Here is a 17,187-nt window from a genome sequence, read left to right as displayed (position 1 = left end):
GTTGTGGATACCATTTAGACACCCCCTCCCCCCAAGGCTCCTGCTATAAAAGACCCTGCTTTTGAGCAAGATGGGTCATAGTGGAGTCTAGGACCGGGGTCCTTGGTGAAGAGAGATAGGTAAGGCCAGCATCCCCCGATGAGTTTCTGAGAACATGATTTCCAGGGGACCCTAACAGGACCCCTGTGTAGGATAAGGTGAGTGGTCAAATGAGGCTGGGGGCTCTGGTTCAAGGGTTTTCTCCCTCCTGCAAGGCCTCTTGGACTCCGCAGAGGCTGTTAGAGCATGTAGTGCTCCCCCAAGGGCAAACACTTTCTTCAAGGAACAGCTCATGGGGATGATGTTCCAGGCCACCTGTGCTGCATCCAAACAGGATGGAGCAAAGCACAGGCTTCCTGCCTGGCCCCAGCAGGCACAGGAGGCCCCTTCTTCTTTTCCGTTCCTTACCTTCTCCCTCTGTCTGCTGGCTCCTGGCTGCCCACATTTGCCTGGGCATTGCTTTCTTGGCTGGACACCTCCTTAAGCTCGCCTCCACGGAAATGATCAGGAAAAGGGTCTGGTCCCTGGTCCTGGTGGTGCACATGCCTGGCAGCCCACCTGCGCAGCAAGAAGATGAGGCGCGACAGCCTGGAAGGTGACACAATCACTGAGCCAGAGGGAGAGGAAAAGCCCCCCACACCCCCAACCCCCGGTCTTTCCCTCTCTCTCTTTCTCCCTCCCTCTCTGTCTGTCTCAAGGGATGGGGCAGAAGCAATGATGACCAGCAGGGTGTGGGTGCTGGGGCCCTGTGGTCTAAGTTTGCATCTCTGCCCCATGGGGACCATTTATCCCCTTCTCCCTCCACCCTGCAGTCAGGGGCTGGCTTCCCCGGAAAGGGACACTCTCTTTATTACCATTTGTCCTTGTAGCACTTGGACTCTGCCTAAGGCATGATCCTTCAAACGGGGGATTAGCTCACTCCTTTTGCCCAGTGGAGAGCTCTTTGTTATGACTGCCAAGCGCAGGAAGAGTAAAGCAATGTGGGTTTCAAAGGATGACAACATTGAGAGCAAGGTTATTTATTTATTTATTTAGAAGTTCTTGAGATCTGATACAGCAAGGCTTAAAGGAACAGGCGTCCAGGCACAACCTGGAGTCTTTTCCCAGCTTTTATCTTATTGGTGTGTTCTTGTACAAACTAGAGTTTTCTCCCCAGGCCTGGGAGGTTCCTTTGCAACTTGCCCTGGGCCCTCTCCCGGAGCCCGGCCCTGCCTGGAGCTTGGCGTGAGCTCCAACACCTGCGACCACAGTGACAGTCCCTAGAGCTCATCTGAGACACACGGGCCTGAGAGGGGCCTTCCCTCCACCCTGACTGCTGTTGCTGGTGTCTCTGCCAGAGGGGAACAGTGGAGAACAGGCCCAGAGACTCCATTCTGTTTCTTGGCTTCTGGTTTCCCTGATTTGGCATCTGCAGTGCCCTCCCCTGGACGGGGTGCCCAGAGCCAGAGTCAGTACTGAACAACCTGGAACTAAGCTATGAATTGTCACATACCTTGACCCTAATCACACACTTATGACCTTAGCCTAAGGGAATACATTGACTAAGAAAATATCTCTGTAGGCAGATGCTTACAGCTGCTGCAGCAGACATATTTGGAGGTATCTGCCAAGCCCAGTCTCTCTGCCGCAGACAATTCCTGTAACCACACACTTCCTCTGCCAAGAGGGTGGAACCAAGGTCATACTCCCTCCTCCAGCCGCAGACAATGGGACTGGGACAGACAACTGATGCACAGAGAGCCACTCGAAGACAGGGTTGGGTGTTTCAACTCATGGTCACATGGCAAAGGCTGTTTTCAGCCTTGTGCCAGCTGATATCAGAACAGAGAGAGCCAGAATGGAGGGGACATGCAGAAAGAAGCACAAAGACCATGAAACTCCATGAGAAAATCGGAGGGGGAAGGTGACTACCTCCCCAGGTCCCCTCCTGCGAGCCCCACTGGCTCTGTTTCCCTGAGATAGCTTGTGTTGCAAGCTTACAACACACCCTGTATCAGCCCTACAGAGCTGATTTAAAGGTGTTCTCTTTCTTCCTTTATCATCAAAGAACCTTAAGACAGCTCTTTATTAGTAAAATGCAAACACTGAACATCACTTACATGCCCAGCTACAATGGACTAGTTAAATAAACAATGGTGGAGTAGCATCCTTCATAATGAAAAGCATGAAGAATAAATAGACATGTGAATTTCTTTTGCGATAATCTTAAGTAAAAAGTGTAGAACATATGACTATGTAAGACTCTGGCATTGGAAAAAAACCACGTGGTGGAAGGAAATAATAAGCCTGGTGTTTGCTGAGCACCTGCCGTGAGTCGGTGCTTGGCTCTGAAGCAGCTTTCAAGCCACCTGTGGAGTAGGCACTGTTAGATGCATTTCTAGATGAGATTTGAAAAGGTGAAATTACTTCCTCAGGATGGGGCAGCTGTTGAAGCTGGAGTACAGATGTCATCGGGGGAAGCAGAGCTTGGAGTCTCACTAATCTTGCAAACAAATGCTGTTGCAAGGACATCTGCCCTGGGGTCCAGACGAGCACCTGGGAGACCCTGCCAGAGCTATTTCAGACCTCATCACCACCATCCTCAGCACACCACTGTGTCCACCCAATCAAAGGTCTCCCACGGCTGGCTGCTCTTACCACCTTCTCCGGTTGGCTTTTTTTCTGAATTCTTCCAGACCTGAGCAAGTACCTCAACGTCAGCTTTTATTAAGCAATTTCAGATAAAGGCAGTTTTCCTTAGACTTTTCTGAGCTCAGAACATCTGACCCAAGAGGAAATTACTCACTGATAGTTTTCAGGCTGCTCTGCTCCTGACCCTTTCTTTTCCAAATCTTCAACTCCACCCCCATCTAGCACTTTTTCCTGAGAGGTCACTACCTTCTTTCTGCCACAGTGTCCCCCAGGCCAAGGTAGGGGACTGAGGCTGGTCAGTTACCTGGCGATCCCCTGGCCGGTGAAGGAGCCCTGCCCGGAGTCAGCCAGTCCTCTGGTCTCCATGGCGATCCCCGGCTGCAGCACTGACGATGTCTCCTCGCTTGGCGAGTGGGCTCTAGAAAATCAGATATGCAGCAAGCAGAATTGATTTCAAGCCCATCTACCTCCTGGACACAGCCAGGAGTGAGACGGTCAGATGTTCTGCTTAGCAGGGAAAGCCACCCTCACAGATCCTCATCCCAGGGACTCCCCACTTCCCTTTGCCTCCTGCAGATAGATTCTGGCTTTTGGTATAAACGTGGCCTTTCCTTTACAGCAAGGAAGGTAGCTACTGTCCAGGGCTAGGTGAAAGGACGGGAAGGTGGCAGTACATGCTGGCCTGGCCCTCATCAAAGCACTGGGTGAGGAGAGGTCCCGGGGCTTGCCATTTCAAGCCAAAGCAGCTGCTTCCATAAAATGACTCCAGAACGAGGATTTTGGTTCCAACACTTCTCGCCTACTGAATTTCATCTTCTGAGGCTAGATTGAATACCCGCTCCTTAGGGGTCTTCCTGAGCCTCCCTTCCCACTGCGTGTGCTGCAGCCACACTGCCTGGGCAACTGTTTGTGGGCTTGTCTGGCAGGCTTCCTGGGAACCCACTGGTTAACACGGAGGCCCTGGAATATTGCAAAGAACTGGCCTAGCTCTCCACATGCAGTTCAAATAATTTGTACAGTGCTTTCAAATGAGACTCCACTTCCCCTCGTCCCTTTTGCCAAACTCTAGGGTCTCTCTCCTGCAAGGCAGAGGTAAGGTGTGGTGACTCCCCTTGTGCAACCCATTGTGGAAAGTGTGACCCCAGAAAGGACAGGTGCCCGTAACTCCATACAACCACCAGTCACACCAGCAGAGTCTGGATGAATTGCCTGGAATAAGACTAGGAATGTGTCTGGGAATATTTTCCTTTCTTTTAAACCTCCTGGGGCTGAAGTTTGATCAGCCTGATTAAAAGCCAGCCAGGCATTAGCCTCTAGGGATTTGCACTTCAGTCTATGAGTCTTGAGGAGCCCAGGCAAGACAAATTAATTCTATCACATGACCTGTTCCAACCTAATTAGCCTTCTTAACAAGGAGGCAAGAATTAATACCAGGGAAAAGCTTCAGTCTCTCCCTGGTGATTGATTAGAAGTCAGAGTCCTTGCATCACGGTGGCCAGGCTGCTGCTTGCTTCTCCTCTTCTACAGATTCCTCCCTGCCTTTTCCAGCAACAGGGAGCTCACTCCCATGCCCCGGTCTGTCTGGGCTGTCTCTTGACTGCGCCACCTGCCCACAGATTCTTCCCTCCCTCAGCCTCCCCACATTGAGGCTGTTTTCTGCTGGAACCACAGGGAGTCAGGTAGCTTCGTCTTCTACCTTCCATGACCAGGACCTGTGTGACTTCTGGGTTTCCAGGCCAGAACCCCCAGCTCACCCAGCCATTCCTCCTTGGGGTCAAGTCTCTTCCTTGTCATGGTCCTTCTCCCGTGAGCAAGTTCCTGGGGTCTTGCTTGACTGGGCAGACTCTGGGAAGACTTTATTGCTTTGTGTGTTTTTGGTGGTTTTTGATGGTCACCAGCTACTGTCAGCGAAAACCCAAAGCAGTCCTGTAACACAGGCTGCTGCCAGCCAGAGGACCCCGGCTTGTGTATGCGCAATTGATTTTTTTGGAATTAAGTATTGGACCTTCCCATTGATCTGAGTAACTCGATGTTTTGGAAGCGTTGGTATGCAGAGGACACACTCACCTTTCCTCCCAACACCATCCTACTCACAAACAAAATACACAAACCACATGCCATTTAGTGGCTCTTTTCTGTATGCCAGCCACATACATTTTATCATTTCATCCACACAACAACCCTGTAAGAGAGGAAATGGGAGTTCAGAAAGGTTAAGCAACTTCACCGAGATCCCACAGCCAGGTGGTACAGCCGAGATTCCAATGTTATTCCATCCCATTTCAAAACTTGCTGTCATCCACTCCATGAAGCTGCCCTGTATTTTCATATATGGCACAGATGAAAAGGAAATTAATAGGATGGCTGAGGACTGAGCCCTGTGGCATGCCACTAGAGACATTGCTGTAATCCATATGGCTGTACCATAGGCATGGCTCTTTATTTTCAAACCATCTGATTGAATTCTCCCCTTATACTCATAAGAAACCCACTCTCATCTCATTTGTGTACATGTAAAAGACCCTGTCAGAGACCCTGCTGCAGTCCAGAAGCTACAATTCCCTTGCCCGCTTCATATTCTGTATACTATAAAGGCGGGATGCATGTTCCAATGCACCTAGGTTGGTTGCAGGAGGAGGTGACAGAGGTCCTTGGATTCGAGCAGCTGGCATGGGGGTGGTGGTGATGGCAGCTGACAGCTGGGCGGGGGCCCTGTCACAGCCTGTGTGCCTGGAAGATCTGGAGGCAATCCCAAGGATGGAGGTGTTCTGCCGCCACCAGCAGCAACTCAGGGAGCTCTAGGCACCAAGCAGTCGGCCCAGCGTTTTAGCGTAGTCTGGTTCCTGCTAATTGCATGAGGGCACATCCTGAGACCAGATTTATCTGCATTCGGGGCAAATGAATTAGATAACATCAGAGCTGGTGGGTGGGTGAGGAAGGCAAAACCCACCCAGGATTGCAAAGCAGGCCTGCAACCAGCAGCAGCGAGAGCTGTTGCATATGGACGGGATCTATGATGCCCACTCAGGGGGAGGAGGCAGAGTGGAAAGGTGGCAGGTCCTGGTTTGAGTCCCTGCTCCAGCACCTGCAGGCTGAGTATTCTGTGGGCTGGTCACTTACCCTCTCTGGGCTTAAGTTTCCTGATCTTCACAAAGCAAATAAAGCAAAAGTTGGCAATTTCATGTGGATTTCAGTTACCAGAAAGGCACAACTGGCCGTGAAGAACAGGGAGATCCTTACATGATGCAAGTTCCAGGGGCCTGATGGGGGGGCCCATTTTTTCCCTATGCATTGCCCCACTTCCTTCTCAATGCCTGAAATTCTGTTAGATCAATGTCTTTCTTTTAGCTCCAGAGCTTTACCCATATTAAATGCCTAGGGGTGTTTACATAGTAAACCTCATTAATTACTTCTCCCAGAAACTGATTTTACCAGGCAGATGGAGGGGAGGTGGGAAGAGAGGAGAGGAACTGATGTCTGAGGTGACATTTGGAGTCCCCAAGGACACACAGGTACCGAAAAAAAGGAGATACTTTTGGCGACTAATGCAGGAATGGAAAATGAGAGTCGTGGGGCCAGGCTCTGTTCTGCCTGTGGCTGGTGGAAGGGCCTGGGGCAATGGCTTTACAGGACCTCAGTCTCCGTAAAATGAACAGACCAGGCCAGGACAACCCTGGAGCTTCCCTCCCACGTGTGGGCTGCTATTCTAAGATCCCATGTGGGGACGATGCCTTCCAAGGAAGAGGCCCCCCTGATGTTGGTAGTTGGCAAGAACAAGAACAACTAGTAGAATGGAGAGACTGCTTTGAAAGACAACATAATTTTCACCTTGTAATGCTCAAGTTCTACGTTTATTTGCACAGAGGAATTAACGTTGGTAAGGTGAAGGTTTCTTGTGACTGGGCGAGGACAGGGGCTCCCATGAGAACTGGAACTGGAAATTAACTTTGCACTTGGTGAAGCATCTGATGTTTTCCAGCAAGATAGTTTTGGGGACATGAGAGTAAACAGAGGTGACCTTTCAGCACAAGGCTGGGGAATATGACACTTTAATTTCCTCTTCTTAAGCCCTGAGGAACTTGAATGATTGGAACCCACTGCTATTGGCCACATGTGGTGGGGGACTGAAGCCAATGCATTTTTAAGCCTTTGGTCCTGGAGAAGTGGGATGAAAATGGTTTTCTTTGGTGGTAATTGCTTTGGGCTCTGCTCAGGGAGTAACACAAGAAGACTACTCTTCTATCAGACACAAACCCCTGTGCCCCAAAGCTCATTCAAAATTGCTATGCCAGGAGATGGATCTGGGATTTAAGGTGCCCTCAGTCCTAGCTGCAATTCTCTGCAGCAGAGAATAGCCTGTTTCTATTGCCTTATCCTCACAGATATGCCAGACAGCTCTTAAATAATTGAGCCAACTAAAAAGATCTAAGTAGAAATGAAAAACTCAGACTTATTTTTGGTATTTTCAGGGTGTAAAATGTTTTCATTCAAATGAAGTGTTTTCATTCTTCCCTATGACTTTCCACTATAAAAATAATTCCAATAACTTAAAAACTGGGCCTCCAATTTGGTGAAAAGACCTTGGGGCAGGGAAGTCTCAGGGGACAGAGACTTGGCTATGCCTTCCTCTTGGGCGCACTCAGCGAGGGGCCACACCCACACGCAGGTTTCCAGTGCAGGCTTCTTGATATCACTGAAGATAAAGAGCGATTAACGTTCGTGTACCCCAATTCTCAATCATTTGTCTCATAAAGCTTTCTAAAAGGACTGGAATTTCAAGACAAAGAGGTGTGACTTGTCCAAACACTATTTCTCCTGGCTCCAAAATAGTGATTTGAAACTTAAAAATTTTTACGTGGTATGTGCCGGAGTCCTTCGTTCCAATCAGTCTCACATAGAGACCTCATCGGTGGATAGACAGATGCTGGGCTGGGCTGGGAAGCAGGGGAGGGGCTGGGCCCAGCCTCCACCCCTGAGGCTGCTGTACCCCATCCTGAGTACACACTGTCATTCCTTGGTGACTCCAAGGAACATTCTGAAAATTTCTGGCTGTTAAAGCCAGTCTTGCCTCTGTAAGATAAAGCATAGCTCTTTCATAAAGGAAGCACTCTTTCTGTCTCTCATTTTGAAATCTCTGTGGTGTTTCCATGGGATACTGTATTAATCTGTCAATTTACCATGTGAAGGGTGGGGCCGAGGCCTGAGTGGAATTCAGTAAGCCTCGGCTGGTGGTCAGGCTGAGACAGCAGGGCTTGGACACAGGCAGGAAATGGGGCTATCTGAGGTCAAGGAGAAGAGACCAGAGAAGGCCCACAGGAAGAAGTAATCATTTCCAAGACCGGGAGTGGGAGTCAATTGGGCACTTAACCACACAGCAGGGACTGTGCCAGGACCTCTGCATTCACATCTACAGTAACCTCACCACAACCCTAGGAGGACAATACTAGTACTGATTCATTTTGCAGATGAGAAAACTGAGGCTTGGAGCCACTGAGCAACTTTTCATAGCAGGTCAGTTGCAGAGCCAGTGTTCAATCCCAGGCAGTCTGACCCCGAGCTTGTGCTGTTAAACCATCATTCTGGTCACAGAAAGTGCAAAGGAAGGAGAAGGGAGGACCTTTTCTCACCCATGCAGACGACAAATAGCATTGTCTAAAGACGTCAGTTCAGAGCCCCTGACCATGTGGCTGATGCCTAGAGGTGCTGTGACCCTTGTCAGCGTGCATTCCAGAGTGAGCCTGCAGAGAGTCTGCCAGAAGCCAGAGGCCAGTGGCTGCTATTAGCATGGCTTAACAAGCTAGCAATTCATTTTGCAAATGGTCATCTTCTAAGAGGCCTTGCAAGCTTCAACAGGATACAGGTCAAGCTGGGCTTGGAGGTCACTGGCCAAAGCAGAACCAGGGTGAGTCAGCAGGACCGCAGTGCTGTCAAGTCAGGCAGACATTGTGGGCAGGAGCCGCAGCAGCCTGCAGACCAGGACTGCCTTCTTCTGGGTGCCTACTCCAGTGGGTATCTCACTGGAAGGAGCCGGACTGAGATCCCACTACTGCCTTCTCTGCCTTTAGGGAATCTGGAAGCTCCATGACATGCTTGGGTCATGCCCCACTCCAGGCAAGTTGGGTGCAAAGAGGAAAAGTTCCATTCTGCTTCAAAATCTTCCTGATCCTGACAGCCTCTGGTCCTTCTCCCAAGGTCTTGGGCCCAGGATCCCAGGATCGTGATGTTGTGCTGTGCCTCATTCTTGGGCTCCTTCTCCCTGATGCCCGACCCTCTCTTTGAAACCCCCTTCAAGGGGCTTTATTAGCTCACACATGGGAAATAAACTATTAAAACATACAGACGTTTCAAGGTCCTAATAGTGTTCTTTGTTCTTTTAAATAAGGAGCAATGCCTTAACGTAGAGGACTAAGTCTCCAGTGGTGCGACACAGGCATTGGCAAAGGGCTAGTTAGGAGAAAGGTATTTGAGTAGGATGGAACTTTCTGATGCCTCTGAAGCCATATCACACTTCCTGGGGCCCCAGCACCGAGTTAAAATGGTTGGAGGAAATAAATATCTGTTGGGATGCTCTGGGATCTTCCTTCCTTTGCTGAAATCTCAGAAGGTGGGGTTCAAGGGCTGTGTGGGTTTGCCATAATGGGGACTCAATCTCTTTGAAAATTATTGACCATCACTTATTAGCAGAGTTTGTTGAGGAGCTGGGACCAAGAGCGTAGACAGAGAAAAAACCAAATGTGCCTTTGGGAGAGGAAGTGATGAACACAAATGAATGAGAAGAAATGAGGCACGAGGGCCCAGTGCAGGGAGGTGGGGACTGAGGGATGTTACTGCATTTTGGGGCCATCAGACAGTGTGCATTTAAGCTGCATAGTGGGGAGAAGTTTTCAATTCTATATATATAGGGCAAAAATAACAGAAATATTGGAAAGAAAGTTGCTCATGCTTCAACTCAATCATCTCATTGAGAATTTAAGAAACATGGCCGGGTGCAGTGGCTCACACCTGTAATCTCAGCACTTTGGGAGGCTGAGGCAGGTGGATCACCTGAGGTCAGGAGTTCAAGACCAACCTGGCCAACACGGCAAAACCCTGTCTCTACTAAAAATACAAAAATTAGCAGGGTGTGGTGGTGGGTGCCTGTAATTCCAGCTACTAGGGAGGCTGAGGCAGGAGAATCACTTGAACCCAGTGAGCCGAGATTGCACTAATTGCACTACTGCACTCCAGTCTGGGTGACAGGGTGGGACTCTGTCTCGAAAAACAGAAAGGAAAAAACTAAAAACAAAGAAACATAAGGGTTTAGGTCTATGCACAGTAAATAGGTCCCTTCGGGTGTCCTCACTATTATACCAGGAGCTTGGAAAAAATGCTGTTTCATTGTGCAGGTGAAGAAATTGAGGCATGGAGTGGTTAAATGCGTTTTCCCAGGTCTACTAGTAAGTTAGGAAGAGGGTTAGAAGTAGAGCTTAAGGCTCCAGATTTCCATTTCCTACCTGTGTCAGGATGTCGTTGATGGGGCTGATGGCTTGGCTGACAAGGGGCACTGCCCACTCCCTATACAGGCCCTGGGCATGGCCTGCCTCCAGACCTTCCCCTGGAAGCGAGGGCAGGGCATCTGATTCATGCTACATCTTTGGTGCCCAGCTCAGACTACAAACCCAGTTCAGTGGCTGGTGCACAGCAAGAGTCCAACACATTTTTGATGAATACATGGGAGAGTGTGTCAGTTTGGGGAAGTTCTTATAGTAAAATTTAGTCTGCTGCATTTGAGTCTTCATTTTCTTACCTTATAGCAATTAAGTGACTATTTAAGCCTGCTTTTCCACATCTCTAAAACAAGAATACAGACTACTTTCTGGGGGTTGTGAGGATTAAGTGAGATGAAAAATGAAGTTGGCAGTGCTGTGAATACCTCCCCTGCCCTCCGACCTGTGGTTGGCCAACGTGAAGGCATTCTTCCCCCATAGTCTAGATCAGCTGTGGAAATGACCAGAGCCAGGCATAAAATGAAAAGCCCATCTTAGCCCATCTTACCTGCTGAGGCCATTTTCAGCGCGATTGAGATCTCGGTCTGAGGTCTTTACCTTGAGGTGGGTCCTGGAGGGGTGGGAGTATTGGGTGTTGATCTTGGCCATCTTCTCGGTTTGTCACATTTAGCCCCCCAGATGATTGCTAAAATGTGAACACAAAGCAGACACGTCATCAGGATGGGAAAGTAACTGCAAACCCAGCTCATCAAGGGCAAGGGCTACCGCACGCGGCCCCCCTGCAAGCCCTGGCAGGCACACCCTCTGCTGTCTCTTGTAGTTCCTGCTGCAGTGAGTTTTAGTTGGACATCTCCAGGCTCTTCTTTCTAGCATAAGGCTCAAAGTCTTTTACTCATTTGTTTATGCTACCATGCTGAAGAGATGCTCAGAGTTAAGTGCTGAATGAGTGAATGAATAAATAAATGAAGGGCCAAGTTGGTATGTGATATAAGGAAGGTGAAGCCCTCATGATTCTTTGAGATGATGCAATGTTCCTATTGACCCTGGTTTTCTTGTTTCCTTATTTTTATCTTATAATTTGGCACCTGTTTACACTGCTCCCTCAAATCTTGCTTTAAGACAACATGTAAAAAAAGGACCATATGTGACATTCAGAAAACCTTTACAATATAATGCTAAACCCAATACACAATTCATCTCATTAATCCTTACAATAATTTTGTGAGGTACTTATTATTTTTATTCCCATTTAAAGATAAATAAACTGAGCGTCAGAGATGTTAAGTAGCTTGTCCAATGAAAGATAGATCCACCTGTCAATGTGGCACAATCCTTGTGAAATCGTCTTGAAAAATTGTAACTAAGGAAATTATGTCAGTGAACGACATAAGACCTAACCAATTCCATCTTGCTTCTAACCTCTAAATTGTCCTTATTCATTCCTGGGCGTAGGCCGAACTAGCCTTGGGAAGGAATTTAATTTATAATTTAAATTAAAGCCCTTTCCCAAAGCTAAACTGTTTTTGTAAAGCAACTGAAAGCCCAACAGCCACCAAGTTAGAATGAGAGGGGCTGGAATTCTCAATATTATCAGCCATTATTCCAGAGGTCATAAGATTCGCAACTTCCCCAGTTACTGTTAAAGGCAACATCACTATTGTGAGCCTAAGATCGGCCTTTTGAGATGTCTTTTCAGGTTTTCACATTTCTAACAACCGGATGGCCACACCTTGACCTACCAACCAGTTCTGTGGCCTCCACCCAGTAACTGACTCAGCATAAGAGAACAGAGTCAACTCCCTGTGATTTCATCCCTAAGCCAGCCAATCAGCACTTCCGATTCACTGGCCCCCTACCCACCAAATTATCCTTAAAAACCCTGATCCCTGAGTTTTGGGAAGAGTGATTTGAGTAATAATAAAACTCTGGTCTCCTGCACAGCCAGCTCTGTGTGAATTATTTTCTCTGTTGCAATTCCCCAGTCTTGATAAGTTGGCTTTGTCTAGGCAGTGGGGAAGGTGAACCCCTTGGGCAGTTACACTTGTGCCAGAAATCAGGCCATGAACATTTTCTCTTTGGCAAACATTGGAAGGCGCCCCTGTGATTGAAAAGAAAGCCTATGTGAGAGCAAGGCTGGTGTGATTGGCCAGTTCCATGATTTTTGGATAAGTCTTTCACTGGAAGATGCATTTCTGAGGATGGTTTCTCTAAAATAGATTAGCACAGGCTCTCTTGAGCAGCCACATGGTTTAAGTGTGTCAGATGTCAGTGGAGACCACTCCGGAGAAAGATAGCAATTTCTAGAAACAGCCCAGGGACTCACTCCAGGACTCAGTTAATTCCAAATCCAAAGGAAGGTCAGAGACAGGAGCCATTGGTGTGGCCATGCACATTTGGCCAACCCTCTGCCAGTTACAAAAGGGCAGCCATGGGCTCAGCAGGGTCCTGACTTGTCTCTGATGTTTGATAGTTTAAGTCTATGAGTTTAAATATTCTGGTTTTCTCAATAGATCAAACATTGTTTTGATTTTTAAACACTTTATTCACTTATGTAACAATGAGTGAGTTTCTGGCTGACCATAGGAGCTATAAAGAGAAATAAAACGAAGCCTGTTCTCAAGGATCTGACAGTGCAGTGGGTCAGGTGCTACAACAGGCTTTGCAGGTTGTGCCCAGGAGCTTGGGCCTTACCCTAAAGCCCAGTAGGAATGTGGTCAGGTGTGTACAGGCCACTCTGGCTAGACCAGGGAGGATGTATTCAGGGAACATGAGTGGCTGTGAGGTGAGCAGCTAAAAAGTTGCCACAGTTTCTTAGGGGAGAGAGAACAGCTGCCTGAACTAGTTTTGTGGTAGTGATAGCAAGTGGGTAGAATTGCCAGGACATGGCAATTTAGGTATAAGGGGTGGGGAGGAAGAGGTGCTGAGCACAGTGCCCCAACAGCTGGGGTGATGGGAGGTGCTGCCTGCCCATTGAGGCACGGAACTAGGGGGGAAGCACGTTAGAGAAAGAGAATGATTCCAGTTTGAGGTGCCTGCAAAACTTTAGGACCAACATATGAAATTGCACTCATTAAAAGTAATAAATCCGGGGAGAGACCAAGATGGCTGACTAGAAACAGCTGAGGTCAGCCAGGCGGGGTAGCTCACACCTGTAATCCCTGCACTTTGGGAGGCCGAGGCGGCTGGATCACAAGGTCAGGAGATTGAGACCATCCTGGCTAACACGGTGAAACCCTGTCTCTACTAAAAACACAAAAAATTAGCCGGGCGTGGTGGTGGGTGCCTGTAGTCCCAGCTACTCGGGAGGCTGAGGCAGGAGAATGGCGTGAACCCAGGAGGCGGAGCTTGCAGTGAGCTGAGATCGCGCCACTGCATTCCTGCACTCCAGCCTGGGGGACACAGCGAGACTCAGTCTCAAAAAAAAAAAAAAAAAAAAAAAGAAAATAAACAGCTGATGTCAGAGGTTCTCACCAAGGAGAATGAAAATGGTGAGTGAATCCTGCACCAGCAACTGAGGTGTCCAGGTTCTCTCAGTGGGACTGACTAGGCAGTCCCAAGGAGAGTGAGGAAAAGCAGGGTGGAGCGCCTGCCCACCTGGGAGCGGCATAGGGCAAGGGGACCTCTCACTCTCAGCCAAAAGAGGCGGTGAGTGATTGTGCTACCCTACCCAGGAAACCACGCTTTTTCCATGGATCTGTGCTATCCACAGATCAGGCGATTCCCTCGTGAGCCCACACCACCAGGGCCTTGGGTCTCAAGCACAGAGCTGTGCAGATTCTTGGCGGCCTCTACACTGGAGACTGCCTAAGACTACCGAGCTCCTGGGGAAAGGGGTGGTCGCCATCACTGGAGTTCCAGTCTGCCATTTTCCCCTGCTGGAGTAGTGGAGACTGGGCAGTTTGGGCCCAGGAGGAATTCCCCACAGTGCACCACGGCGGCTGTGGCAGATCGTGGCCAGACTGCCTCTTTAGGCTAAACCCAGACCCATCCCTCCTCACCAGGCAGGGCCTCCCCGCTGGAATTTCAGCAACTCCAGCCAGGGGCTGGATGTCCCTGGGATGGAGCCCCTTGCGGGGAGGGACTGCTGTGGTATCCACTGAATAGTGGACTTGGTCTCTCCCCTGGCTGGCTTTGAGGAATCGGGCAGTCTGGATGAGTGGGATCCCCCGCAAGTGCAGCGCATGCCCTCTGCTAAGAGTCAGCCAGAGTGCTTTGTTAAGTGGGTCCCTGATCCTGTGCTTCCTGACTGGGTGAGACCCCTCAATAGGGGTCAGCATAAACCTTATACAGGCACGTTCTTGCTGGCATCAGGTCAGTGCCCCTTTGAGAGAGATCTCCCAGATGAAGGAGCAGGCAGCCATCTTTGCTGTTCTGCAGCCTCCACTGGTAACACCTCCAGGGGCAGGAGGGATCCAGGTGAATAGGGTCTGGAGAGGATCCCCAGCAAACTGCAGCAGCCCTACAAAAGAAGGGTCTGACTATTAAAAGAAAAATAAACAAAGCAACAACAGCAACAGCATCAACTAAAAATTTTCCGCAAAAATCCCATCCAAATGTCAGCAGCCTCAAAGACCAAAACAAGATAAACCCATGAAGATGAGAAAGAATCTGCCAAAAATGCTGAAAACTCAAAAAACCAGAGTGCCTCTTCTCCTCCAAGTGATCACAACACATCTCCACCAAGGGCACAGAACTGGGCTGAGGCCAAGACGGATTAACTGACAGAAGTAGGCTTCAGAAAGTGGGTAATAACAAACTTTGCTGAGCTAAAGGAGCACGTTCTAACCTAATGCAAAGAAACTAAGAACCATGATAAAACATTACAGGAGTTGTTAACCAGAGTAACCAGTTTAGAGAGCCACATAAATGACCTGATGGTTCTGAAAAACAGAACACGAGAACTTCACAAGTATCAATGGCCAAATAGACCAAGCAGAGGAAAGAATTTCAGAGCTTGAAGACTATCTTGCTGAAATAAGACAGGCAGACAAGATTAGAGGAAAAAAAATGAAAAAGAATGAACAAAACCTCTGAGAACTATAGGATTATGTAAAAAGACTGAACCTATGACTGATTGGGGTACCTGAAAGAGATGGGTAGAATGGAACCAAGTTGGAAAACACACTTCAGGATATCATCCAGGAGAACCTCCCCAACCTAGCAAGACAAGCCAACATTCAAATTCAGGAAATCCAGAGAACTCCAATAAGGTACTCCATGAGAAGATCAACCTCAAGACACATAATCATCAGATTCTCCAAGGTTGAAATGAAGGAAAAAATGTTAAGGGCAGGGATTACAGGCATACGCCACCATGCCCAGCTAATTTTTGTATTTTTAGTAGAGACAGGGTTTCACCATGTTGGCCAGGCTGGTCTCAAACTCCTAACTTCAAGTGATTTGCCTGCCTCGGCTTCCCAAAGTGTTGGGATTATAGGAACAAGCCACCGGACCTCAGTAGGCTGAGGCAGGAGAATCGTTTGAACCCGGGAGGCGGAGGTTGCAGTGAGCTGAGATTGCACCACCGCACTCCAGCCTGAGTGACAGAGCAGGACCCCAACTAAAAAAAAAAAAAATGTTAAGGGCAGCCAGAGAGAAAGGCCAGGTCACCTACAAAGGAAAGCCCATCAGACTAACAGTGGACCTCTCCCCAGAAACCCTACAAGCCAGAAGAGATTGGAGGCCAATATTCAATACTCTTAAAGAAAAGAATTTGCAACCCAGAATTTCCTATCTGGCCAAACTAAACTTCATAAGCAAAGGGGAAATAAAATCCTTTTCAGACAAGTAAATGCTGAGGGGATTCATCAGCACCAGGCCTTGCAGGAGCTCCTGAAGGAAACACTAACTATGGAAAGGAAAAACTGTTATCAGCCACTACAAAAACAGACTGAAATACAAAGACCAACAATATTATGAAGCAACAACCTCAACAAGCCTGCAAAATAACCACCTGACATCATGATGACAGGGTCAAATTCATACATAACTATATTAACCTTAAATGTAAATGGGCTAAATGTCCTGATTAAAAGACACAGAATGGCAAGCTCGATAAAGAGTCAAGACCCATCAGTGTGCTGTATTCAAGAAACCCATCTCAGGTGCAAAGACACAAATGGGCTCAACATAAAGCGATGGAGGAAAATTTATGAAGCAAATGGAAAGGAGAAAAAAGCAGGGGTTGCAATCCTAGTATCTGACAAAACAGACTTTATTTATTTATTTATTTATTTTTGAGATGGGGTCTTGCTCTGTTGCCCAGGCTGGAGTGCAGTGGTGCGATCTCGGGTCACTGCAACCTCTACCTCCTGGGTTCAAGTGATTCTCCTACCTCAGTCTCCCTAGTAGCTGGGATAACACGCCCATGCCACCATGCCTGGCTAATTTTTGTATTTTTAGTAGAGATGAGGTTTCACCATGTTGGCCAGGCTAGTCTTGAACTTCTGATCTCAAGTGATCTGCCCACCTTGGCCTTCCAAAGTGCTGGGATTACAGGCATGAGCCACCACGCCCAGCCTGACAAAACAGACTTTAAAGCAACAAAGATCAAAAAACACACAGAAGGGCATTACATAATGGTAAAAGTATCAATTCAACATAAAGAGCTATTTTAAATATATATGCACCCAACAAAGGAGCACCTAGATTCATAAAACAAGTTCTTAGAGACCTACAAAGAGATGCAGACTCCCACACAATAACAGTGGGAGACTTTAACGCCCCACTGTCAATATTAGACAGATCATCAAGACAGAAAATTAACAAGGATATTCAGGACTTGAAGTCAGCTCTGGATCAAGTGGACCTGATAGATATCTACAGAACTCTCTACCCCCAAACAACAGAATGTGCATAGGTATTGTACTAGGAATGTACGTAGGAATGTACTAGGTATTGATGGAACATACCTCAAAATAATAAAATAATAACAAATAACAAAATAATAAAAGCCATTTATGACAAACCCATATCCAATATCATACTGAATGGGCAAAATCTGGAAGCATTCCCCTTGAAAACTGACACA

At 48.0% G+C, this 17,187-nt stretch overlaps 1 protein-coding gene across 2 annotated transcripts in view; it reads right to left on the bottom strand.

Moving 5' to 3' along the window:
* The window catches only part of CNGA3 (cyclic nucleotide gated channel subunit alpha 3), a 52,337-nt gene that overhangs the window by 17,765 nt on the left and 17,385 nt on the right, over positions 1–17,187 (bottom strand). For both annotated transcript variants that reach the window (XM_063695596.1, XM_004031468.5), the window contains exons 2-4: positions 10,705–10,842; positions 2,975–3,088; positions 448–627 (exon numbers count right to left, since the gene is read on the bottom strand). In XM_063695596.1, the coding sequence (XP_063551666.1) occupies positions 448–627; positions 2,975–3,088; positions 10,705–10,805 (395 nt within the window). In that variant the 5' untranslated portion in view covers positions 10,806–10,842. The remainder of the gene's footprint in view (positions 1–447; positions 628–2,974; positions 3,089–10,704; positions 10,843–17,187) is intronic.

This window comes from Gorilla gorilla, chromosome 12 (assembly GCF_029281585.2).
Source record: "Gorilla gorilla gorilla isolate KB3781 chromosome 12, NHGRI_mGorGor1-v2.1_pri, whole genome shotgun sequence".
Taxonomy (NCBI): Eukaryota; Metazoa; Chordata; class Mammalia; order Primates; family Hominidae; genus Gorilla; species Gorilla gorilla.
The sequence above is the reverse complement of the archived record's forward strand: the minus strand, read 5'-3'. Positions and strand labels throughout refer to the sequence as shown.